Source organism: Drosophila willistoni, unplaced genomic scaffold, assembly GCF_018902025.1.
Source record: "Drosophila willistoni isolate 14030-0811.24 unplaced genomic scaffold, UCI_dwil_1.1 Seg112, whole genome shotgun sequence".
In the NCBI taxonomy this organism is placed as follows: domain Eukaryota; kingdom Metazoa; phylum Arthropoda; class Insecta; order Diptera; family Drosophilidae; genus Drosophila; species Drosophila willistoni.
Window position 1 is genome coordinate 27,318 of NW_025814073.1, and position 23,028 is coordinate 50,345.

At 36.5% G+C, this 23,028-nt stretch overlaps 1 protein-coding gene across 1 annotated transcript; it reads left to right on the plus strand.

Annotated features, from left to right (window-relative positions):
* Positions 1-431: 431 nt before the first annotated feature.
* Positions 432-4,697, plus strand: LOC124460790. The gene is made up of 3 exons (XM_047012383.1): positions 432-1,270; positions 1,354-4,562; positions 4,660-4,697. The coding sequence occupies exons 1-3, from the start codon at positions 432-434 to the stop codon at positions 4,695-4,697; spliced, it is 4,086 nt and encodes a 1,361-aa protein (XP_046868339.1).
* The last annotated feature ends 18,331 nt before the right edge of the window (positions 4,698-23,028 follow it).

The window sequence follows — 23,028 nt, forward strand, 5'->3', positions numbered from 1 at the left end:
CCGGACCTCTGGTTTTAATTGCTCTCTGTTTCTGAACGAAATGCATTATTATTGTTAGCCTATAAGAAATTTGACTTGTATTCCATATTGTTAGTGCAGTAAGATAATTATCGAATTGCAGTGTCATATTACCATGAAATTGTTATCGAGTTCGCTGGTATCGATATGTAATCGATATCGGGTAGAAAGCTTAGTTTAGAAAACCCATTGAATTGACCGGTTGTAACTTTATACAAATTGCAAATATATTGAACAATAAATCAAATAGACGGTATCGCCTTAAACAGTCTAACTAGGCAGTTGGTTTCCGAACATATAAAAAATTGGTCCTTCGAGCCGGATCCTAGCTTCTGATTTATTTCAATATTTTGCAAGTTGTGTAAAGTTAGACGGTACTTAGTTGGAAGAGACCGTGTCTAACCTCATTCGCGATGCAGACAGTTATGCAAAAACGTGGTTACTGCAAAAGCCAAATCACGCGGGCTTACCAAAATGCAAATACATTCATCGAGAAAACCCACGCAGTGGCAAGTTATGACACACGATTGCAACAACTGCAAGAAAACTACCTTCGGTTTCTACAACTCACAGACGAGTTGCACACATATAAAGACACTGCGGACTGGGAAGATCCGGACGTGGATATTGATCCATATGAGGAAAAGCACTACGCAACTTACTCGATGTTGAGTATTGCGCGGGAGGAGCTGCAAGTGCAATACGCCAGATCGCTCAACAACCGTTTTTCTGTAACAGAGGCACGTGAAGGTCACGTATCACAAACCCACGTGAACTTGCATGAACGGATCAAACTACCAACATTTTCGGGCAATTATGAGGACTGGCAACATTTTTCGGATATGTTTGTTGGTTCTATCGGCAGCGATCCGCATCTCACCAGTTGTCAGAAGTTTCACTATCTGAAATCTTATTTGTCTGGCGAAGCGTTTTCGTTGATTAAACACATTGCCGTGACCAACGATAACTATAGTGAGGCTTGGGACAGGCTGGTTCAACGTTACAATAAGAGACATGTAATCATTCGTTCCTTCATTGACAGTTTTCTAAATCTCCCAACGGCATCTGTACTCAACTCTGGCGCGATTCGCAAGCTGGCTGACGGAGCCGATGAAGTAATTCGCGGACTAAGAGCATTAGAGTGTGAGAATCGAGATCCCTGGTTAATTCATGTGCTACTGGCAAAGGTGGACAACAACACTCGGCAAGCATGGGCAGAGCACAGTGAATCTGAGGATTACACTGTTACACTGTAACGATCGACAGTTTTATCAAATTTCTGCTCACCCGAGGTGATACGTTGGAATCGAGTCAACTTTCACGAGCGAATCACAGCCGACGAATAGCTACTACTCATCACGTCAACACGGAAACCCAACCATTGATCGAGCCATGCACCCTGTGCCAGCACGCTCATCCGCTATCAAGATGTGAACAATTCAGAGCACTTGATGCAGTTGCACGACACGCACACGTGAGGAGTGCCAACTTGTGCTTCAACTGTTTAAGCCCAAACCACAGGATTGCAACCTGTCCTTCAAAGAATACATGTCGAGTATGTCAAAGAAAGCATAACACCCTGATTCATGCAGCGCAGCAGACGACTGGCCGTGAATTCAGAGATAGCGCGGTGCGAGTTCATCAGCCTGAGAGCCCAGGATCTAACGATGAATCCCCGGCTATTATTAGTCATCATGTTCAAACTACACGAGGTCATCAAATAGCAGTTACAAAGCACAGCAAGAGAGTTTCTCTTCACACCCTGGAGAATATTCCGTATGCAGGTTCGCAAACGCTTTTGCCAACCATTCTTACATCAGTGAAAGACGCTCGGAGCAAGACCTTCACTTGCCGAGCTCTACTTGACACTGGGTCTACAGTCTCATTGGCAACGGAATCATTTGTCCAGCGGATTGGGATGCGACGCACCCATGCAAAAGTTCCAGTTCGTGGTCTCGCGGCTAACAGAGCCGGCGTCACCAGAGGACTCGTAAAGTTTCGAATCTGCTCTTGCAATTCGGATCACAACATTGGGGTCGAGACATATATCCTCAGCACCCTTACCTCAGCTTTCGGCACAGTTGGTGCGGTAGATGTCATTTTTGGATCTGATCAGCTCTGGAAATTCTGTACTGGAGAGCAAAGATCTTTTGGTAACAACGTTCCTATCGCACTAAATGCAATTTTTGGTTGGACTCTTGCAGGTCCATATAGTACATTCGGGGAAAACCAATCACTGGCAATCACACATCATGTTCACCTGGACCTCGATTCGCAGGTGCGATCGTTCATGGAGATGGATAGCATTCCATCAAAAACATCGACATTGGAGATATTTGATCCGACTGAGCAACACTTTATCAACACTCACACCCGTTCCCAAACTGGCACGTATGTAGTAGAATACCCATTCAAAGACCCGATGCCACCAATTGGCGAAACCCTTCCACAAGCTGTTAGCCGATTGCAGTCACTAGAACGCAAGTTTTGTCGCGACCCAAGTCTCAAGAGAGAGTATATCGCTTTCATGGACGAGTATCTGAAGAGCGGTCATATGGAATTACTCAACACACAGCAGTTCGACGAGCAGCCCGACGGTTGTTTCTATCTGCCGCATCACGCCGTCTTGAAACCGGAAAGCACAACTACCAAATGCCGAGTGGTGTTTGATGGATCTGGAAAATATAGTAGCGGAGTGTCACTCAATGAGCGTCTTCACATTGGGCCTCCCATTCAACGAGATCTATTTGGTGTCTGCCTTCGATTCAGACAACATCGTTATGTATGCTGTTCGGATATAGAAAAGATGTTCCGCAAAATAGAGGTTGCTCCCCATCATACAAACTATCAACGGATCATCTGGCGCAGTTCCACAATGGACCCTATTCAGCATTATCGATTGCGTACTGTCACCTACGGATTAGCGCCTTCACCCTTCTTGGCTGTACGGGTTTTGAAACAATTGGCCATAGACTATGAAGCGAAATATCCACTAGCCGCGCGAGTCCTAGCGCGCGATGCATACGTGGATGACATTCCAACTGGATGCAATTCAGTTGGCGAACTTATGAAATTAAAAGATCAACTGATTTCTTTATTAGATGAAGGAAATTTCAAGTTGAGAAAATGGAGTTCGAACAGCTGGAGTTTCTTGAAGTCGATACCAAAAGAAGATTGTTTACATGGACATGCGTCGATCGAGGACAACGTTAAAATATTGGGCATTCCTTGGAATCCTGGTCGAGATGAGTTCTTAGTTAATACACCGATGATTGCAACCAAACAGGCCCCTAGCAAACGGGCGCTATTATCGGATCTGTCAAAAGTCTTCGACCCACTGGGCTTTATTGCGCCTACCACTGTTTTGTTAAAGCTAATATTCCAAGAATGCTGGTTCAGCGCTATTAGCTGGGATGACCCAATACCGGAAACTCTTCGAAGGCGATGGCAAGCAATCATAAAGGAATTACCCCTGCTATCTCACTGCCGAATTTCACGATACATAGCCGCTTCATCGCCGCACATTGAACTTTGTGGTTTCGCGGATGCATCCACTCAAGCATATGGCGCTGTCATTTATAGTCGCGTTCGTACAACGAATGGTTACCGGAGTCGGTTGGTGGCTGCCAAGACCCGAGTAGCCCCGCTTAAGCCTATCTCTATTCCCCGTCTTGAACTCAACGCCGCTCTTCTACTTAGCCGATTACTTAAACTTGTAACAGAATCTCTAACTATACCCATTTCCAGCTCACATTGCTGGACTGACTTGCACTGGTTATCATCGCCACCCCGTCGTTGGAATACCTATGTTTGTCATAGAGTTGCTGAAATTGTGGAGGACTACCCACGTCGCTGCTGGAACCATGTTCGCTCTGAAGAGAATCCTGCTGACTGCGCATCACGAGGTCTAAGTCCATCTCAGTTGTTGAATCATGAGTTATGGTGGAACGGACCCTCATGGATTACCAAACCACAATCGGAATGGCCACTATCTGAACCACACGGCCAAAGCTTTACTGACATGGCAACTGAGGAACGACGCCAGCCAATTACTGTGCTTCATGGAATGCTTGAGGACAGCATTCACGAGTTATTAATCAACAAGTTATCGTCCTGGAGCCGTCTCTTAAGGGTAACCAGCTACTGTTACCGATTCATTGAGCGACTTAGGTGCAAAGGTGCACACTCCGATAAAACATTCCTTACATCTGTTGAGTTACAATCAGCACGATGCCTACTTCTGCAACACGCACAACGCAAGAGCTTTTCCAAGGACTATGAAAAGCTTAATAAACAAGAGCCGCTATCAATTAAATCTCGATTGATCCGGTACAGCCCATTCCTTGACGAGAGAGGAATTGTACGAGTCGGAGGCCGAATCGAACGATCATCCCTGCACTACAATGTAAAGCATCCCATTCTACTGCCCAAGGAGTCACCGATCAGCTTGTTATTAATTCGACACATTCATCAAACACATTTTCATACTGGAGTCGATGCCACATTCACTATTCTTCGGCAACAATATTGGATTTTGGGTGCACGTAATTTAGTGCGCCGAGTGGTTTTTCAATGCAAGCTCTGCTTCTTGCAACGACGAGCAACTCATACTCAGCTAATGGGTAACTTGCCTCTACCTAGAGTTCAAGCAACTCCGTGTTTCCAGCATACTGGCCTAGACTATGCTGGTCCAATTGCAATCAAGGAGAATAAGGGTCGAACACCTCGTATTGGAAAGGCTTGGTTTGCTATATTTGTCTGTCTCGCAACAAAGGCAATGCACTTGGAGGTCGTAAGTGACTTAACAACCAACACTTTCATTGCAGCTTTTAAACGATTTATTTCTCGCCGAACGAGACCCACTGATCTCTACTCGGACAATGGTACCACCTTTCACGGAAGTAGACTTGCGCTAGACGAGATGAGACGTTTGGCCATTGATCACATGAAAGATAAGGAACTTGCTAGTCTTGCCACACTTTGGCGGCATATGGGAATCTGGAGTGCGATCCGTGAAACTACATCTCCGTCGGGTTATCGGCGCTAACGCACTGACCTTTGAGGAGTTGTCTACTGTGTTAGCGCAAATTGAAGCTGTATTAAACTCAAGACCACTATGCGCAAACGGTGACAGCTCTCTGGACCCTCTCACACCTGCTCATTTTCTTGTTGGGTCACCTTACACTGCGCTACCTGAGCCCTGTTATTTAGACATGACATTCAACCGTGTGGAGAGATGGAATCAACTTCAAGCTATGGTACAGGGGTTCTGGAAGCGCTGGTATATGGAATATCTTACATCACTGCAAGACCGAACCAAATGGTTATCAAGAGAGAATAACCTTTGTGTTGGAACTCTTGTGGTGCTCAAGGAGCCACATCTTCCACCCACCAAATGGATATTGGGACGAGTCTCTGCGTTCCATCCTGGAGACGATGGATTGATTCGGGTAGTTACTGTAACTACTGCCCATGGGTCTTACAAACGCCCTATCACCAAAGTAGCGGCCCTCCCTAGGTGCTGAACTAATAGTTCAGGGGGCGCATGTATGTTTCTGAACGAAATGCATTATTATTGTTAGCCTATAAGAAATTTGACTTGTATTCCATATTGTTAGTGCAGTAAGATAATTATCGAATTGCAGTGTCATATTACCATGAAATTGTTATCGAGTTCGCTGGTATCGATATGTAATCGATATCGGGTAGAAAGCTTAGTTTAGAAAACCCATTGAATTGACCGGTTGTAACTTTATACAAATTGCAAATATATTGAACAATAAATCAAATAGGCGGTATCGCCTTAAACAGTCTAACTAGGCAGTTGGTTTCCGAACACTCTCTTTGTGCCGGGCTCTGATCTATTGTGTGGAAAATATTGGGGTCGTTGGACTAAACAGAAACATTTTTAAATCATTTTTATACCCTTGCAAAAAGGGTATATTAATTTTGGTCAGAAGTGTGCAACGCATAGAAGAAAGCATTTCCGACCATATAAAGTATATATATGCTTGATCAGCACGACGAGACGAGCTCAAATAGCCATGTCCGTCCGTCCGTCTGGATCAACGCAAACTCCTCCTAGACCGTAAGAGCTACAGAGCTGAAATTTTGCATGTAGACTTGTATATACTGCAGGGGTTGTATATCTCGGATTCAGCCGGATCGGATCACTATATCATATAGCTCTCATAAAAATGACAAAGTCACGAACAGTGACTTTTCTTAATAACTTCGTTATTTTCTGAGCTATTGTCATGAAATTTAACATTGGTAAGTTAATTACACATATAAACGACTGTGCCAAATTTGATCAAGATCGGGTAACTATATCATATAGCTCCCATAGGAACGATCGGTGGAAAACAGTGACTTTGATCAATATCTCCGTTATTTCCTATGCCGTTCTTTCGCAAACATTAACCTTTTTAGCTTGAACGTTTTTCCATTTTGATGGCTATAGGTAAGGAAAGAGTTACCATAAAAGTTGCAAGGGTATACAAACTTTGACGCGGTCGAAGTTAGCCCCGGCCCTCTGGTTTACTTTATTATATGCCTCTTGTGTTGAACTTTATTTAACACTCAAGAGAATGTAAGCTGTAGTGTATTTTTATACCCTTGCAAAAAGGGTATATTAATTTTGGTCAGAAGTGTGCAACGCATAGAAGGAAGCATCTCCGACCATACAAAGTATATATATTCTTGATCAGCATGACGAGACGAGTTCATATAGCCATGTCCGTCTGTCCGTCCGTCTGGATCAACGCAAACTCCTCCTAGACCGTTAGAGCTACAGAGTTGAAATTTTGTGTGTAGGCTTGTATATACTGCAGGGATTGTATATCTCGGATTCAGTCGGATCGAACCACTATATCATATAGCTCCCATACAAACCGCAAAGTCACGAACAGTGACTTTTCTCAATAAATTCGTTATTTTCTGAGCTATTGTCCTGAAATTTAATATTGGTGAGTTTATTATACATATAAACAACTATGCCAAATTTGATCAAGATCGCGTGACTATATCATATAGCTCCCATAGGAACGATCGGTCGAAAACAGAGACTTTTCTAAATTACTTCGTTACTCTTAACGCGATTGCTTTAAAATTAAATATTTGTCAGTTTAATTTTTTTGTTAGTGAATGTGCCGAATTTGATTCGGATCGGGTAACTATATCATATAGCTCCCATAGGAACGATCAGTGGAAACAGTGACTTTGATCAATATCGTCGTTATTTGCCATGCTAACAAGGGGAACTTCAGGTATGCGAATCACCGATTTGGATGAATTTTGGATATGTTGTAGAATACCCCGTCATTTGAAGCTGTGTGAAATATTTCGACACACTATTCTATATTTTCCTAATAAATCGGCTTTAAAGTTATAGCTTTGGTGACTTATAAGTAAAACGCCGAGTGTACAACAAGTAGCTGGACGGTGTAAGGGGTAGAGGTCCTGCCAAAAAAACCGACGAAACTCTGGTTCAACCCCCGCCCGAAACTAGTAAGTTTTGGGTTTTTATTATTTATATTTATTTTATTAATTATTGTAGATGCAAATTATTATTATTAACTATTATTAACTTGTACGCTTAAGGTAATACCAGCTATACGCACGCCATTATGTACTGAAAGTGGTTTTCCAAAATTTTTATTTTGTTTGTTGCCTTGAAATTGGTATGGTTTTGCACAAAAGCATTATTTAAACATGTTCATAGTCTTGAGAAAATACACATTCGTTGATTTATATCAAAAAAGAAAATGTGAAGGCAGAAGTTAATAACTCTATTTTACGTCTATATTATATTTATGTTTTTGTAAAGGCACACAAAATGAATCCAATCAAAAATCATCAAAAGACCTATAACGCTATTAGACAAAAATAATTATTGAAAAAGCAAAAAAAAAAAGCCCAAGACTTACTAGTTTCGGGCGGGAGTTGAACCAGAGTTTCGTCGGTTTTTTGGCAGGACCTCTGCCCCTTACACCGTCGAGCTGCTTGTTGTACACTCGGCGTTTTACTTATAAGTCACAAAAGCTATAACTTTAAAGCCGATTTATTAGGAAAATATAGAATAGTGCGTCGAAATATTTCACACAGCTTCAAATGACGGGGTATTCTACAACATATCCAAAATTCATCCAAATCGGTGATTCGCATACCTGAAGTTCCCCTTGTAAGATTGTAGGCCGTTCTTTCGGAAACATTAGCCTTTTTAGATAAAACGTTTTTTCACTTTGACGGCTATTGATAAGGAAAGAGTTACCAAATCAGTTGCAAGGGTATACAAACTTTGACGCGGTCGAAGTTAGCCCCGGCCCTCTGGTTTTTTTTTAATTTTGTAAAATGTGACGCAGTTTGCACGGACAAAAACGGAAGTCTTTTTGGGAACCATTTGCACAAGGAGAGATTTCAGCGAAACAAGAAATAATTTTAACGCAAAAAAATTTTAAGGATCATTCTTGAATGGTATTTTGAAAATATTTTTGTTTCATATACAAAACTTTCATATTTTGCTTTAGAAAAATATATTAAATTTTTTAGCACGAACATTTTTTTCACAGAAAAAACTGACATTTCATACAAAAAGGTTTTGTCATAAAATCAAATATATTCAGTGATATTTTCATTACACTTAAATCTAAAAGTTGTTAAACGATAAACGACATTACTTTTCTTTAATTTAAACTTAAAGACTAACAGAGTTTTTTTCAGAATATGCAGAACGACCTGCTGCTATTTTCTGACCATTACAAACAAAAGAATGTAGCTTCTGAATACCAGCGATACGTTTTAATGTTGACCATTGTACTGTAAGTGAACGGAGAACTCTTCAATATCTTTCGAGGATATATAATAAATGTCAACACTTTTAATGTTATTTCGTGCACATTGAAAAAACGAAAAGGCACACATAAAACAATATTGTTTGCTTTGGTTATTTGCCAAACTCATCTTTCGAGAACAGCACCCACTCCATCAACTGCTCCTTTTTCATGTGACGTTGCGAAGAAGTTCCATTGCAAATAACTGCATTGGAACTCTTCTTTGAAATGTAACAGACTCCGTAATACAAATTTATTTTTAAATTGCGAAGTACTACCATCAGAAAATACAAATATATTAGAAAATTTGCCATATTTCCTTTGCATTTTCAAAACAAGCTTTGATAAACAGGCGACATCTTCTTTACAATGGCTTAGCTTGTCACTGATAACAGCAAATGTCTTTTTCTTGTTGTGCTGGTAACAAAAATGGGCACTTTGTAATTCATTTTGATGTATTAGGCAGTAATTTTCTGCAAAATCTATTTGCAAAATCATATCTGTAGCCTTTGCATTATTTTTCACCTCGTCGAAATATTTTTGTTGGGCTCGTTTAATAAAAAAAATGGAGCTTAAATGTCGTGAGCTGCGATTCCATCTCCGAAATAAGCTTATATAATGGAACTATGGAAGAAGTTAAAGCCACTCGGCCAGAAAGTTGATCCGCCAGATTTGGCAGGTGACTTCTTCCTTCAAGTGTTTTAGGTATTTTAAAGGTATCAACTCATCTTTGATATCCCGAATACAATTATTACTATTGCTGGACATGCAGTTCTCATTCTAAATGTCGCAGCAAACTGACTGCAAAAATTTTTGAAAACTGCTCCGAAAAAAAGGAACTAGTTGTCCACAACTTTCCTACAAAAACGCAAAGTTAGGATGATACATACAAACACAAGTGTTGTGTGGCATCTTGTTGATTAACTTTACAAACTTTGGGCGAGATTTAATAAAAGTTGTCCTTCCAATTATATTGTTTGGAAATTCAAGGTTATATAGTCATATATCCGACTCCAATACCCAATAACATATAAATATTTCGGCCCCTAAAATTCAAAACGTTAAAGTAAACATCCGTTTTTATAAACAATTGTCCCCCTCAAAACCAAAGCGTATGAACGCTAATCCATAAAAATTAACATAAACAATTGAACACTTGAAATAATAATTGTCCCCCTAACAACCAAAGGCGTGAGAACGCTAACTCAGCACTTAAAATCGGACCAATCAAATCGTCGAAATATCAACCACGCCACCAAAGGGCTCCCAAATTTAGCTATAAATATAACCATAAGACATTTTTGTAATCAGTTCTAAGTTTTCTTTCAAATAATAAAGTACGTTACTTAACTCACGAAAAATATCTTTTTTTTCCTTATCGAGAAAATCGAATATTTAATTGGCGCAGTCGGTAGGATTGGAAAAAAGTTATTCTATCCGTGTTACATATAGAATTGTTATCCGTGTGTTACATAGAATTGGTGAATAACTATTGTAGTGAACTGTTATTCTATCCGTGCGACGCGTAGAATTGTTATCTGTGCGTTACATAGAATTAGTGAATAATCACTATAAAATAAATTTCCGATCCGACATCAAGAACTTACGGGTAGTGCTCAAAAGTCTACAACAGTGAAAAATATTTTCTGCCAACTGTGCGCGGAAGTATCAACTGTGTGTTGCAACCAAAGAAAAAAAATATTTACGCCAACTGTGCGCGAAAATATTAACTGTGTGTTACAACTATTAAATCCAATTGAGGAACAAAAACCGCCAACTTGTGTGCGAACAAAAAACCAAAATCCAAAATAAAACATAACCAAAACCCAGAAAATTAACAAAACAAAACACCACAAAAAACCCAGAAGATCAACAAAACAACACATCACTAAAACCCAGAAAAAAAAAAAAACAAAACAACACATCACTAAAACCCAGAAAAAAAAAAACCCAAAACAAACCATCACTAAAACACAGAGAAAAAAAAAACCAAAACAAACCATCACTAAAACCCAGAAAAATCAAAAAAATTAAAAGAAATAAAATGGCTGTAGAACTCACCGAAGCCCACCTCAACCAAGCACTGTCTTCATTAAGACAGGTGGCAAATTACGATGGAGCTCCAGAAAATCTGACGTCGTTTATAAGGAGGATAGATTTTATTATGCACCTATATCCAACCAATGATATAAGGCAGCATAACATACTGTTCAGTGCAATCGAGATGCAGCTCACCGGAGAAGCACAACGACTCTCACAAATTGGACAATCTAACACCTGGCCGGAACTAAGGACACTCCTTATCAACGAATTAAAAACGCAGACCCCCTGTGAGGAACTTCTGCGACGCCTCTACAACACCAGCTACGCAGGAAATCTTCGTAAGTTTGTAACCGAATTAGAAGATAAGTCTTACATTATAACAAACAAATTAAGTCTAGAAAACGATGCGAATAACACCGCGCTTTATACAAACGCGTTAAATAACACCATCAAAGACGTAATAAACAAAAAATTACCCGATAGATTATTCATGACGTTAGCTAGATACGATATAACCACAGTCAGTAAATTGAAGCAAGTAGCTCAAAGAGAAGGGTTATACGAAAATAGTATAACAGAAATAAGAAAATCAAGCCAAAGCCAAAATCAGAATCAAAAAGGTGGAAAAACTTTTGTACCCAATAGTACAATTTCGTCTCAAACAAAACAATCAGATACAATACCAAACCAAAAACTATTCCAAGAATTTCAACAAAAATTAAATATTGACAGGGCTCAAAATCCAATGAATAATCAACAGCAAAACAACTATTCAAAGAATAATGTAGCAAACCAGCCTACAAAAAGGCAAAGAGAAAGTAATAGTGGAATTAGCAAAATGGATACATCCGAAAATTTTCATCAGAATGCCTCGGATCAATCGGAAGAAGAGATAGAGACAAGTCCTTCATCAGAATAATGATGAACAATAAACCTTTGAGATGTGTAGTCGACTCAGGCTCTTCAATCAATATAATGTCCGAAAACTTTTTTAATTTCAAAACCTATTTAGGAGATTCCAAAATTCACATGATTGAAGGAGCAGTAGAACTAAAAGAAATTATTTTCCTTGCACCCAGCAAACTTTGTCCGACAGAACAAAAATTTTATATCCATAAATTTTCAAATAAATACGACATGTTGATAGGCAGAACTTTCCTAAAAGCCTGCAAAGCACAAATAAATTATGAAGAAGAATACGCAAAATTAGGAAACTATACATTTTATTTTAGAGATGTTGAAGAAATAGAAGAAGAACAAAACATAGAAGTTTTGGACCCACCCACAGAAAGGGACCCGGAAACAAATTTTGCGATTGAAAACGAAATAATAGAAAGCAATGAGTATAGACTCGACCATTTAAACAACGAAGAAACTCAAAAACTAAAAAACTTGTACGAATTCAGTGACATTCAGTATCGCGAAGGTGAAAATTTGACTTTCACGAGTACAATAAAGCACTCTATTCATACAAAACATGAGGACCCAATCTATAAACGACCATACAAATATCCCCAAACATTTGATATGGAAGTCAACAAACAAATAAATGAAATGATTGAACAGGGTATCATTCGAAAATCGAATTCCCCCTACTGTTCACCCATTTGGATCGTCCCAAAAAAAGGAGATGCTTCCAAGAAACAAAAATTCAGATTAGTCATTGACTATCGAAATCTAAATGAAGTCACAATAGACGACAAATTTCCAATCCCAGTTATGGACGAAATTCTCGACAAACTAGGAAAATGCCAATACTTTACCACCATTGATTTAGCTAAGGGATTTCATCAAATTCAAATGGATCCTGAATCTATTGCAAAAACAGCTTTTTCAACTAAACATGGCCATTACGAATACACACGTATGCCATTTGGTCTTAAAAATGCCCCGGCAACATTCCAAAGATGCATGAATAATCTTTTGGAAGACCTTATTTATAAGGATTGCCTTGTTTATCTGGATGACATCATTGTGTACTCCACTTCATTGGAGGAACACATACTATCACTCAGAAAGGTATTTAACAAACTAAGAGAAGCTAATCTTAAACTCCAACTTGACAAATGCGAATTTATGAAAAGGAAACTGCATTCCTTGGTCATATAATAACAACAGAAGGTATAAAACCTAACCCAGATAAAGTCAAAGCAATTCAAAATTTTCCGATACCCAAAACTCCAAAAGAAATTAAATCATTCTTAGGATTATGCGGATTCTTCAGGAAATTTATACCCAACTTTGCACATATTGCAAAACCTTTAACTCTAGGATTAAAGAAAGGAGCTAAAATAAATATAAACGACCCAAATTATATTTCATCCTTTGAAAAATTAAAATATCTCCTTATGAATGATCCTATACTTGCATATCCCGATTTCAAAAAACCATTTTTCCTAACCACAGATGCTAGCAATATAGCTTTAGGTGCGTTCCTCTCACAGGACGATAGACCTACATATTTCTTACGCAAGCAGAACGTTGAACGAACATGAGATCAATTATTCAGCTATAGAAAATGAATTACTAGCAATAGTTTAGGCAACAAAGTATTTCAGACCATACCTTTTCGGTAGAAAGTTCGAAATTCTAAGCGACCATAAGTATGGCTCAGCAATATAAAAGAACCAAATATGAAACTTCAAAGATGGAAAATAAGACTAAATGAGTTTGATTACAAAATTAAATATTTACCTGGCAAAGAAAATCATGTAGCAGATGCCCTTTCCAGAGTTAAAATAGATGAAAACTTTTTAGGATCAACAGAAAGCACAGCAGCTACAATACATAGTGCTCACGAGGATAATGAAAACTACATTCCAATAGTAGAAAGACCCATTAATTATTACAACAGACAAATAGAATTCATTAGAGGTTCAGAAGACAAAGCAGAAACAACAACTTACTTTTACAAAACAAACATAAAAATAACATTCAAAGAAATGACCAATGCTTACGCAAGGGATATAATCATAAGATATCTTTGCAGTAAGAACACTGTACTATATTTTCATAATGAACAAGATTTTCCCATATTCCAACAAGCTTTTATCGAAATAATACAACCAAACGCAAATACAAAAACCTCGAAATCTAGCATTAAGTTAGAGGACCTTCAAACGTTTGCACAATTTAAAGAAATAATCCTAAAACAACATAAAGAATTATTACATCCAGGAATTGAAAAAACGATTAATTTGTTTAAAGAAAAATATTATTTTCCCGATTTTCAAAACCTAATTCAAAACATTATTAATGAATGCTCAGTATGCAATATCGCAAAGACAGAAAATAGAAATACAAAACTAACTTTTGAAATAACACCAGAACTTTTTAATATCAGAGAAAAATACGTCATGGACTTTTACATGATCGACAATTTACAATTCCTCTCATGCATTGACATTTACTCGAAATTTGCAACACTTGTAGAAGTAAAGTCTAGAGATTGGTTAGAAGCCAAGAGAGCAATTATGAAAGTATTCACTGAAATGGGCAAACCGATAGAAATAAAATCAGACAAAGATTCAGCATTTCTGTGTATAGCACTAAAAATTGGCTACAAGAAGAAAATGTAAAGTTAGAAATCACATCAAGTAAAAACGGCATCTCAGATGTAGAAAGATTCCATAAAACAGTAAATGAAAAACTCAGAATTATAAATAGTGAAAATGACATCGAAGATAAATTACTTAAATTTGAAAAAATTCTCTACGTATACAACCATAAGACGAGACATAAAACAACTAACCGAACACCAGCGGACATTTTTATCTATGCAGGATCCCCCGACTATAATACCCAAACAAGAAAAATACATCAAATAAACAATTTAAATGAAGATAGACACGACTTCGAAATCGACACTAGATTTAAATAAGCACCATTAGTAAAGTCAAAAACGACAAATCCATTCAAAAAGACCGGAGAAATAAATCAGTTAGACGAGAAACATTTTGAAGAAAGAAATAGAGGACAAAAGTTACACACTACAAATCAAAATTCAAGAAGAAAAAGAAAGTTAATAAAAGCAAATACGACAATTAATTAATTACAGGTCAACAACTCAAGATGACTTTTTTATGCATCATGCTATTCTTAACATTAAAATCAACATGCAGTCAATCCATTGACATAAACCCAGTAAAAGCACCAAACGGTTACTTAATATTTAAAACAGGAACCATGGACTTACCGACAAACTTTGAATATCATTATTTAAAAGTGAATTTAACTCTAATAGACATTACATATAATAATTTAATGCAACAAGCACAAGAATTTAAAAACCTAATCCATATTCAATACTTAACAGAAAAACTAAGTAGGGAAATTAATGGAATACACATTGTAAAACGTAACAAACGAGGACTAATTAACGGAATTGGTTCAATATACAAATATCTTTTTGGTACTCTTGATCAGGAAGATAAAGATGAATTAGAAGAAAAAATAAATAATCTTGAAAGCAACAGCGTACAAGCAAACGAACTAAATTACGTAATAGACACTGTTAATAAAGGTTTAGAAGTAATAAACAGCCTCAGGGAAGAAAAAGAAGTAAGATTAGAAGTTCTAATCTTTAATTTTGAGCATTTCACAGAATACATTGAAGGCATAGAAATGGGCATGCAGCTCACTAGATTAGGAATTTTTAACCCAAAACATTTAAAACATAATCACTTAAGTCATGTTAATTCGGAAAAACTATTGAATACAAAAACTTCCACCTGGCTTAAACCAAGTTCAAACGAGATATTTATCATTTCAAACATTCCTCAAGAAGTAATAAAAACCCCTATCTTTGAGATACTTCCTTATCCAGACGAGAATAAAAATATTTTGACAGAAAATTCATACGATAAATACTATTTTAATAACAACACTTTGTTCAATAAAAACACAAAACAAATAGAAACTAACGAATGTATAATAGGCATTTTAAATCAAATCCCAACCACTTGTAAATACACTAAGACGTATAAGAATTTTCAAACTAATTACATTGAACCAAACATAATTGTAACATGGAATCTACCAAAAACTAAACTTAATCAAAATTGCGTAAACAACGAATTAATAATAGAAGGCAATAACATAATAAAAATTTACGATTGTGCCTTACAACTAAACGAAATATCAATAATAAATTCATTGCTTGACTATAGCCAAAGCATTTATGTAACAAACAATATCACCAGGCTAGAACCTATTTCCTTTATCCAAACAAAAGAGATAATTAACGAACATACGAAATATTATACTGCATTTCAAACTATTACATTAACCACTTTTATACTTACTATAATAAGTTTGATTACATACTTAATCTATAAGTTTAAGGCAATGCCACAAAAATTAATTATTAAGCATTTCCGATCAAATAACAATCGTGGTCCCACAGACATAATCGAAACCCCAATTGTTGAAAAAATCGAGTCCCAAATTATAAACAAAATTGATACTCCAATATTTACAGCTGAGAAAAACCCCTCGCTATATCCCAATGTATCCGCCTGAGGACAGGCTATTTTCTTTAGGATGGGGGAGTCATATATCCGACTCCAATACCCAATAACATATAAATATTTCGGCCCCTAAAATTCATAACGTTAAAGTAAACATCCGTTTTTATAAACAATTGTCCCCCTCAAAACCAAAGCGTATGAACGCTAATCCATAAAAATTAACATAAACAATTGAACACTTGAAATAATAATTGTCCCCCTAACAACCAAAGGCGTGAGAACGCTAACTCAGCACTTAAAATCGGACCAATCAAATCGTCGAAATATCAACCACGCCACCAAAGGGCTCCCAAATTTAGCTATAAATATAACCATAAGACATTTTTGTAATCAGTTCTAAGTTTTCTTTCAAATAATAAAGTACGTTACTTAACTCACGAAAAATATCTTTTTTTTCCTTATCGAGAAAATCGAATATTTAATTATATATACTATACATACAATTTCAAATTGACAATATACAACAAAAAATATAAAATTCAATGAAAGGAAAATTGTTTTAGCAGGTGACGTGATAAATTGTTAGTAGTTAAAAACGATGTTTGCTGCAAAAAATTATATGCAGTTAAAAATTATGTTTGTCGCCGTTTTAGGTACACTAAATATTAATCTTTTGCGGAACTTAGAATGGTGTGCTAAAGCAAACTGAAAAACAAGCCGATGTTTGTATACCCTTTGTTACCCTTTAGTTTGTTACCCTTACCCTTACGTACCTTCTCTTACTTACTGTAATATTATATAATTTTGACAATTTATACCTAAATCGGATAACTACGCCCGTAGGTTAGGGAAGAGTAACAAGGAAAATTGCAAGGGTGTACAAACTTCGGCATGGCTTACGTTGGCCTCGGCCTTTTGGCGTTACATTGGGAAGATATGGGAGACATTATTTGGAGAACTTATCCCCATGCAAGAGCATGATCAGAGAAGATAGATAATAAAGAATAGAAGTGATTAAAAGTGATAAGGCATAACTTATTCCGTGACTTTGTAATGGTAAATAAATATGTGCATAAATTGATATGACCAAATAAAATTACGATTTTCAAAGTGTACAAATTTTAAAAATATTAAACAGAAAAATAATAAAAAATAAATTAAATTTTTTTATTTTATTTTTTTTTTCCAATTCATAGTGGAAAACTATATCTGCTCCCAACTTCTCTTGAGATTTTTTTTTATTTAGAAAAAAATGAGAGCCAAACAACATCGGATGACTTCTTTTGGTCCGGATGACTTCTTTTGCGCCACCTTGTACTTGTAATTTTCGAAAAAAAAAGTTTCAGATTTTAAATCATAGGCAGCACAAAAAGTATTCAATACATCACAAATAACAACTTCAAAAATATTTTTTTATTTGTGCCTTTTGATAGTTTTTTTTATGCAATATCACTCTGATGTTGTGCAATTTGATAACCCTTCCTCTGCGTCCTTATTAACCATTGTTATTCTCTATACTTGGGAAATCATAATAATGTGATTTACATATGGTATGTGGGTGTGTTGTCAATTTAATTTTGTAAAGTCACCTCAAATGTACATATGTTCAGCTTCACGCCGCCATCTTAAGAGCTATTGGAATGAAATTTGGTTTTGAGCTACTTATAACCCGGTAAGTATGAAAATCAGGATCAAACCACTATATCAAATAATTACAGAAAATTGCAAGGGTGTATAAACTTCGGGACAGGCGGTTTTTAGTTTTTTCTCCTAAAATAATTGCAGCTCATTGTGGACGATTTCATTTCGTAAAACACAGACTAATTATAAAAAAAAACATTGATGCCGATCCCAGTCGAACCTTAAAAGTTGCATTCTACTAAAGTTCAGTTTATTAGTAAATGTTAAGAGACACAAAAGTGCTAAAATGAATTTTGAGACAAGTAACTATAGTAACTATATATCTTTTTCTTGAAATAACAGCAAAAAGTTTAATTAAAAGCAATAACACCAATTTATATGAAATTTTTTATATGAATATTTTGTATATTAGTAATGAATTTCAAAAATCAATTGGCGCCAAAATTTACATCAAGCTTAAATTAATCGAAGCTAAGTCAGATGTTTCCCCTACTGTGCGATTAGAAAAATTTACAAAGCATTTGGGTATCCGTGGGGCTTTAATATCCAAGTCAAAAAATATTTCCAAGCATGTCGTTTTTCAATAGACGATAGGACGGTTAATCATAGAACAAATAAGTCTAAGAAGAAATGCCCGGTTTGTGTATCTTTGGTAATCAATAGAGCCGTTGAGGTAGCTCTGTGTCTATACATTATCTACGTTTTTCTATATTCTTCACAATTCCTAGTTTGTAAAGCTGATCCACCATTTTTTCATTTTTCCTCTGGGGGCGTAGGGTGTCCTGACGTAATACTCTGTACATCATCAAGTTTTGTCAAATATTGATTCATTGCGTCTGTCACGTTAAAAATGTATTGAAAATTTTAATGATAAATTTCTACAATTGGACGATTGTAAGCACGACAGACAAATCAAACTCTCCCTGGACTGCCCAACATGTACAACATTTCTTAAATTTTTCGTAACTTTCACAAAATTTTACACAATACCTTTTTCTAAAATCTTCACTTTTTTAATTTTTATACCCTTACAAAAAGGGTATATTAATTTTTGTCAGAACACCAAAAAAATCTCCGATCATATAAAGTATATATATCTTCTCGATCAGCACGACGAGACGAGTTCATATTGCCAGACTTTTGTGATTAATTTACTTTTTAATTTGTTTTAAATTTTTTTCTATATTTTTTTTTAACAACGAGACGACACCACAATTAATTCGTACGGAAAGCTTTTTTACCCGTATGCAATGTTTAACAGACAATTTTTTCAATTTTATAGAAAATAACACGTGCAAAGCCATTTTTTCTGAAAGATCATTTTATTCTCTATTCTTTGCGGCTCATTTTTTATTACATTTTGCTTCATCGCTAAATATGATGGAGTCCAAGACCTTACATATTAAGTTTGTAACATACATAATTCCTATACATACTTTATAGAACCTGTATCCAATATTACGCAACTGCAGGCGCGCCCACTCATACTTAAAGCTGTTCCCAATTTTCTCAGACCATTCTGATGCCAAATTTCTTAAATTTTGGCGACGATTAGCTTTTACAATTGTGGCCAGGGCTCTTTGATCACGATCTGATATTGCCGAAGTTCGGCATCTATTTGCGACTTTATTGTTAATATTTGCTTTTTCCTGAAAATTTTTTATTATTCCTTGAACGGACGTTTTATTTATTTTTTCCTATTGGTTTTTACTTTTTAAAATTTTATCATACTTTTTTTTCGAATTTTTTAATTTTTGTTGCTTTTATGGAACAAATTGCAATAACATTGTTTCTTTTCTGTGCTAATTAAAAATTAATGTCAATGCACAAGGCACAACTCTTGAATCCATTTTGTGTTTTATCCAATACAGTGTCTGCCGCCATTTTATTGAAATTACATTTATTTTGTTCGTAGAAAGAATCTGATTGGTCATCAGATCTTTTCTATGATTGGTTGCGCTCAGAAAAGTGATGACCGATATAACCAGCGGCGCCAGTGGGCAATGTAATTGGAGAGGCTGCTCGTAACTGATCAATTCGAGCAGAGCGAGAGCCAACTCCATGCATGAGCAGTTTGAGAGAGCGAATTCACGGAATGGAGCCGAACCGAGACTTCTTGATGCGATTATTGATAAAGCGTAGGCCATTAGCATTTCGCCATCAAACAGAGCAGATTACAGTACTGCTTAGCTCGAAGAGTGACTTGATTATGAACTTGTTTTATTATTGTTGTGATTTATTATTAGCGGACGGCGACGATACTATGCGCAGTACGTTCAAGTGGCCCCTACGACACCAGGACAAATCCGGTCACGTCTGAATATAGAAAAGTTTGTGGAAAAAACCGATGCATCAGCAATATCAGGTACCAGCAGATGCTGATGTGGCAGGAATAGTATTAGTTGTTGTTGTTGGCAGGCGAATCGGTTGCCGATTTTTCTTTTTTACAATATATTCCCTAGCTTTTATATGTTTCGGCCAAAAATCTTCACGACATATAATGTCGAAGATATTGGCTGAAACACTAATTTTAAAGGACGAAATGTCCCGAGAATAAGAAAATTTCAACTTTTCCACCGCAATATTCGAGACGATAACTTTCTTCCGAATATAGGCTTTTACATCATCAGATGTAAATAGGGAATCTGGGAGAAGAAAAATAACCCAATCTTCACTCGTTGAATTCAAAATATGAACTGATTTTTTTTTTGTTTTCACTTTCGATATCTGGGCTTCGAATACGCCACAAGCCAACTCCGAACTTAATTTTTTTTTACCGCCGCCGAAATTATTGCAGTTGCTCGACTAGCCAAACTGCCTTTATATACTCGGTCGCACGCACTTTTTATTTATTAAGCAATATTTTGCTTTTATATTATACTCTGTCTCTTACCACTGGTGGGGGAAAACAAGAGTTATTTATTTTGCTACCTATCGCTGATCTTTTACACTTGCATAAGAATCCAGACTTTAAGGAGCTGATTCAATCTCTGAGTCTCTTACCACTGGTGGGGGAAAACTACAGAGTTCCTTTCACTCGAAGGACCAAAATGAATAGGGATCTAAAATGTTTGGGTAAATTCGAAGTTTTACTGAATATCAATTCATATGGACAACAATCATGTGCCTTAGAGGGTGTTGTATTAAAACAATATGCAAAGTATCGTATCCATACATCCCAGTCAGTTTTGTCAACTGAAATGTATGATCGTAAGCATTCATTCGATGGCTTCGTTCCACAGTGCCTACAGTTTGGTGATGATGTGCAGTTGAAGTTATCTTTTTAATTTGTAAGTTTTTGCATAAATCTTCAATTATTGAGTTTCTATATTCTGTTCCCATGTCCGAAATGAACGTCTTCATTGGACCGTACCGCAGAATGAAATCTTCAAATATAGCTTTCGCTACTGTTTTTGCACTTTTGTCTTTTAATGGTATTATTACAAGATATTTAGTTAGGTCGCAGATTAAAGTTACTGCGTATTCATTTCCGTGTTCTGATTTTGGGTTATTTCAGTTATAATTAATGGAGTTTTTGTGTGCTTTGTTATTTTTGCTTTTTGACACTTATTACATTTTTTTATATATTGAGATATATCTCGTGTCATATTCCTCCAATAGTAATGCCCTTTTGTTTTGGCCATAGTTCCAGTATGACCTTCTTGTATAGGGTCATCGTGGAACGTAAACAGTATTGCTACTTTTTCTTTATCATTATTTGATAATAAGGTCACCGGCTTGAGTAGCGCTACTCTTAAAAATTGTAAAATATTATTGCCCATATTTTTGAAAGATTCTATTGAAATAGTTTTAAAGATCTTTTCGCTCGGTGCCACTTTGACTTGACTGATGTTGAGTATACCGGTTTCTTTTTCGAGCCTTTGAAAAAATTGACCTAAGTCGAGAATTCCATTGGTATACATATAGCAAATGTCAATTCTTGCTATAATTTTCTTGCTATGTTTACATGTGCTTAAAGAATCAGTTTAATTTTTTTTTTATTTGGAAAATTGGTATTTTTTTTTCTTAGATAATTTTTTGAAATGCACTGTTACAATAATTGATGCATATGTTATTTAGATCTTATCAAGATCATTAGCATGGCTTAAGGCTCTTTTTGTTCCACATTTATTGTGTAGTTTATATGCTTTGTATAACACATATGCGCACATTATTATTACAATTATTAATAATATTAGTCATAGTCATATAAGTAATTATTTTGGTGGGCGCTCTTTGTGGCGCTATCGGTCTAGACTCTAGACGGCAGCTTTCACGTTGCCGGTGCTGGTCCTCGGGCAGACTATTTTTATTTTTGGTACTTCCTTCTCAGGTTGTGGCGTTGTTTTTAACTTTGTCTTTGCCACGTTGTGTATTGTAGAGTATATTGATGGGATTTCGGTTGAGGCCTTTTTTTTTCTTTCGCTCAATTGGCTTATTATGAATTCTACCTCGGCGTGTAATTCCACCGAGGTATTCCAATTAATTGTATTTGGGCTGTTTAGTAGCCTCAAAATTTCAGCCTTTCTGGCTTCGCGAACGAGACGAGAGAGCAACATTTCACACAGACGACGGCATCAACCATCGCAGGTGGAGGCATTGAAACGTAGAGTGCGTTATTGAGGCCGACAAGACACAAAGAGTATCCAGAGAGCAGTATTCATACAAACGTCGACAAAGAGTATCCAGAGCAGGGGTAGGCACAAAGAGAGCCAGATCAAACTGTCAATGTATGCGTGCGCTTGCTTGTGTACGTAAGCTGCTTTACACTGCGCGAATCGTATGTGAAGAAACGAATAAAAAAATTAAACTGCAAGTGAAACTGCGGAATTTTCCCACAACCCTTTTTTACCGAATCGCCTTAAAAAACAAAGTACAGTCATGAGTCTTGGATTCCTTTTACCTTAATGTCATAAAAATGAATGCATATTTTGTATCGGCTATTATATGTATATATTTTTCATACTATACATATATGAACATACATGTATATCTTACATTTATATTACATTATGCATGTTCGCTTA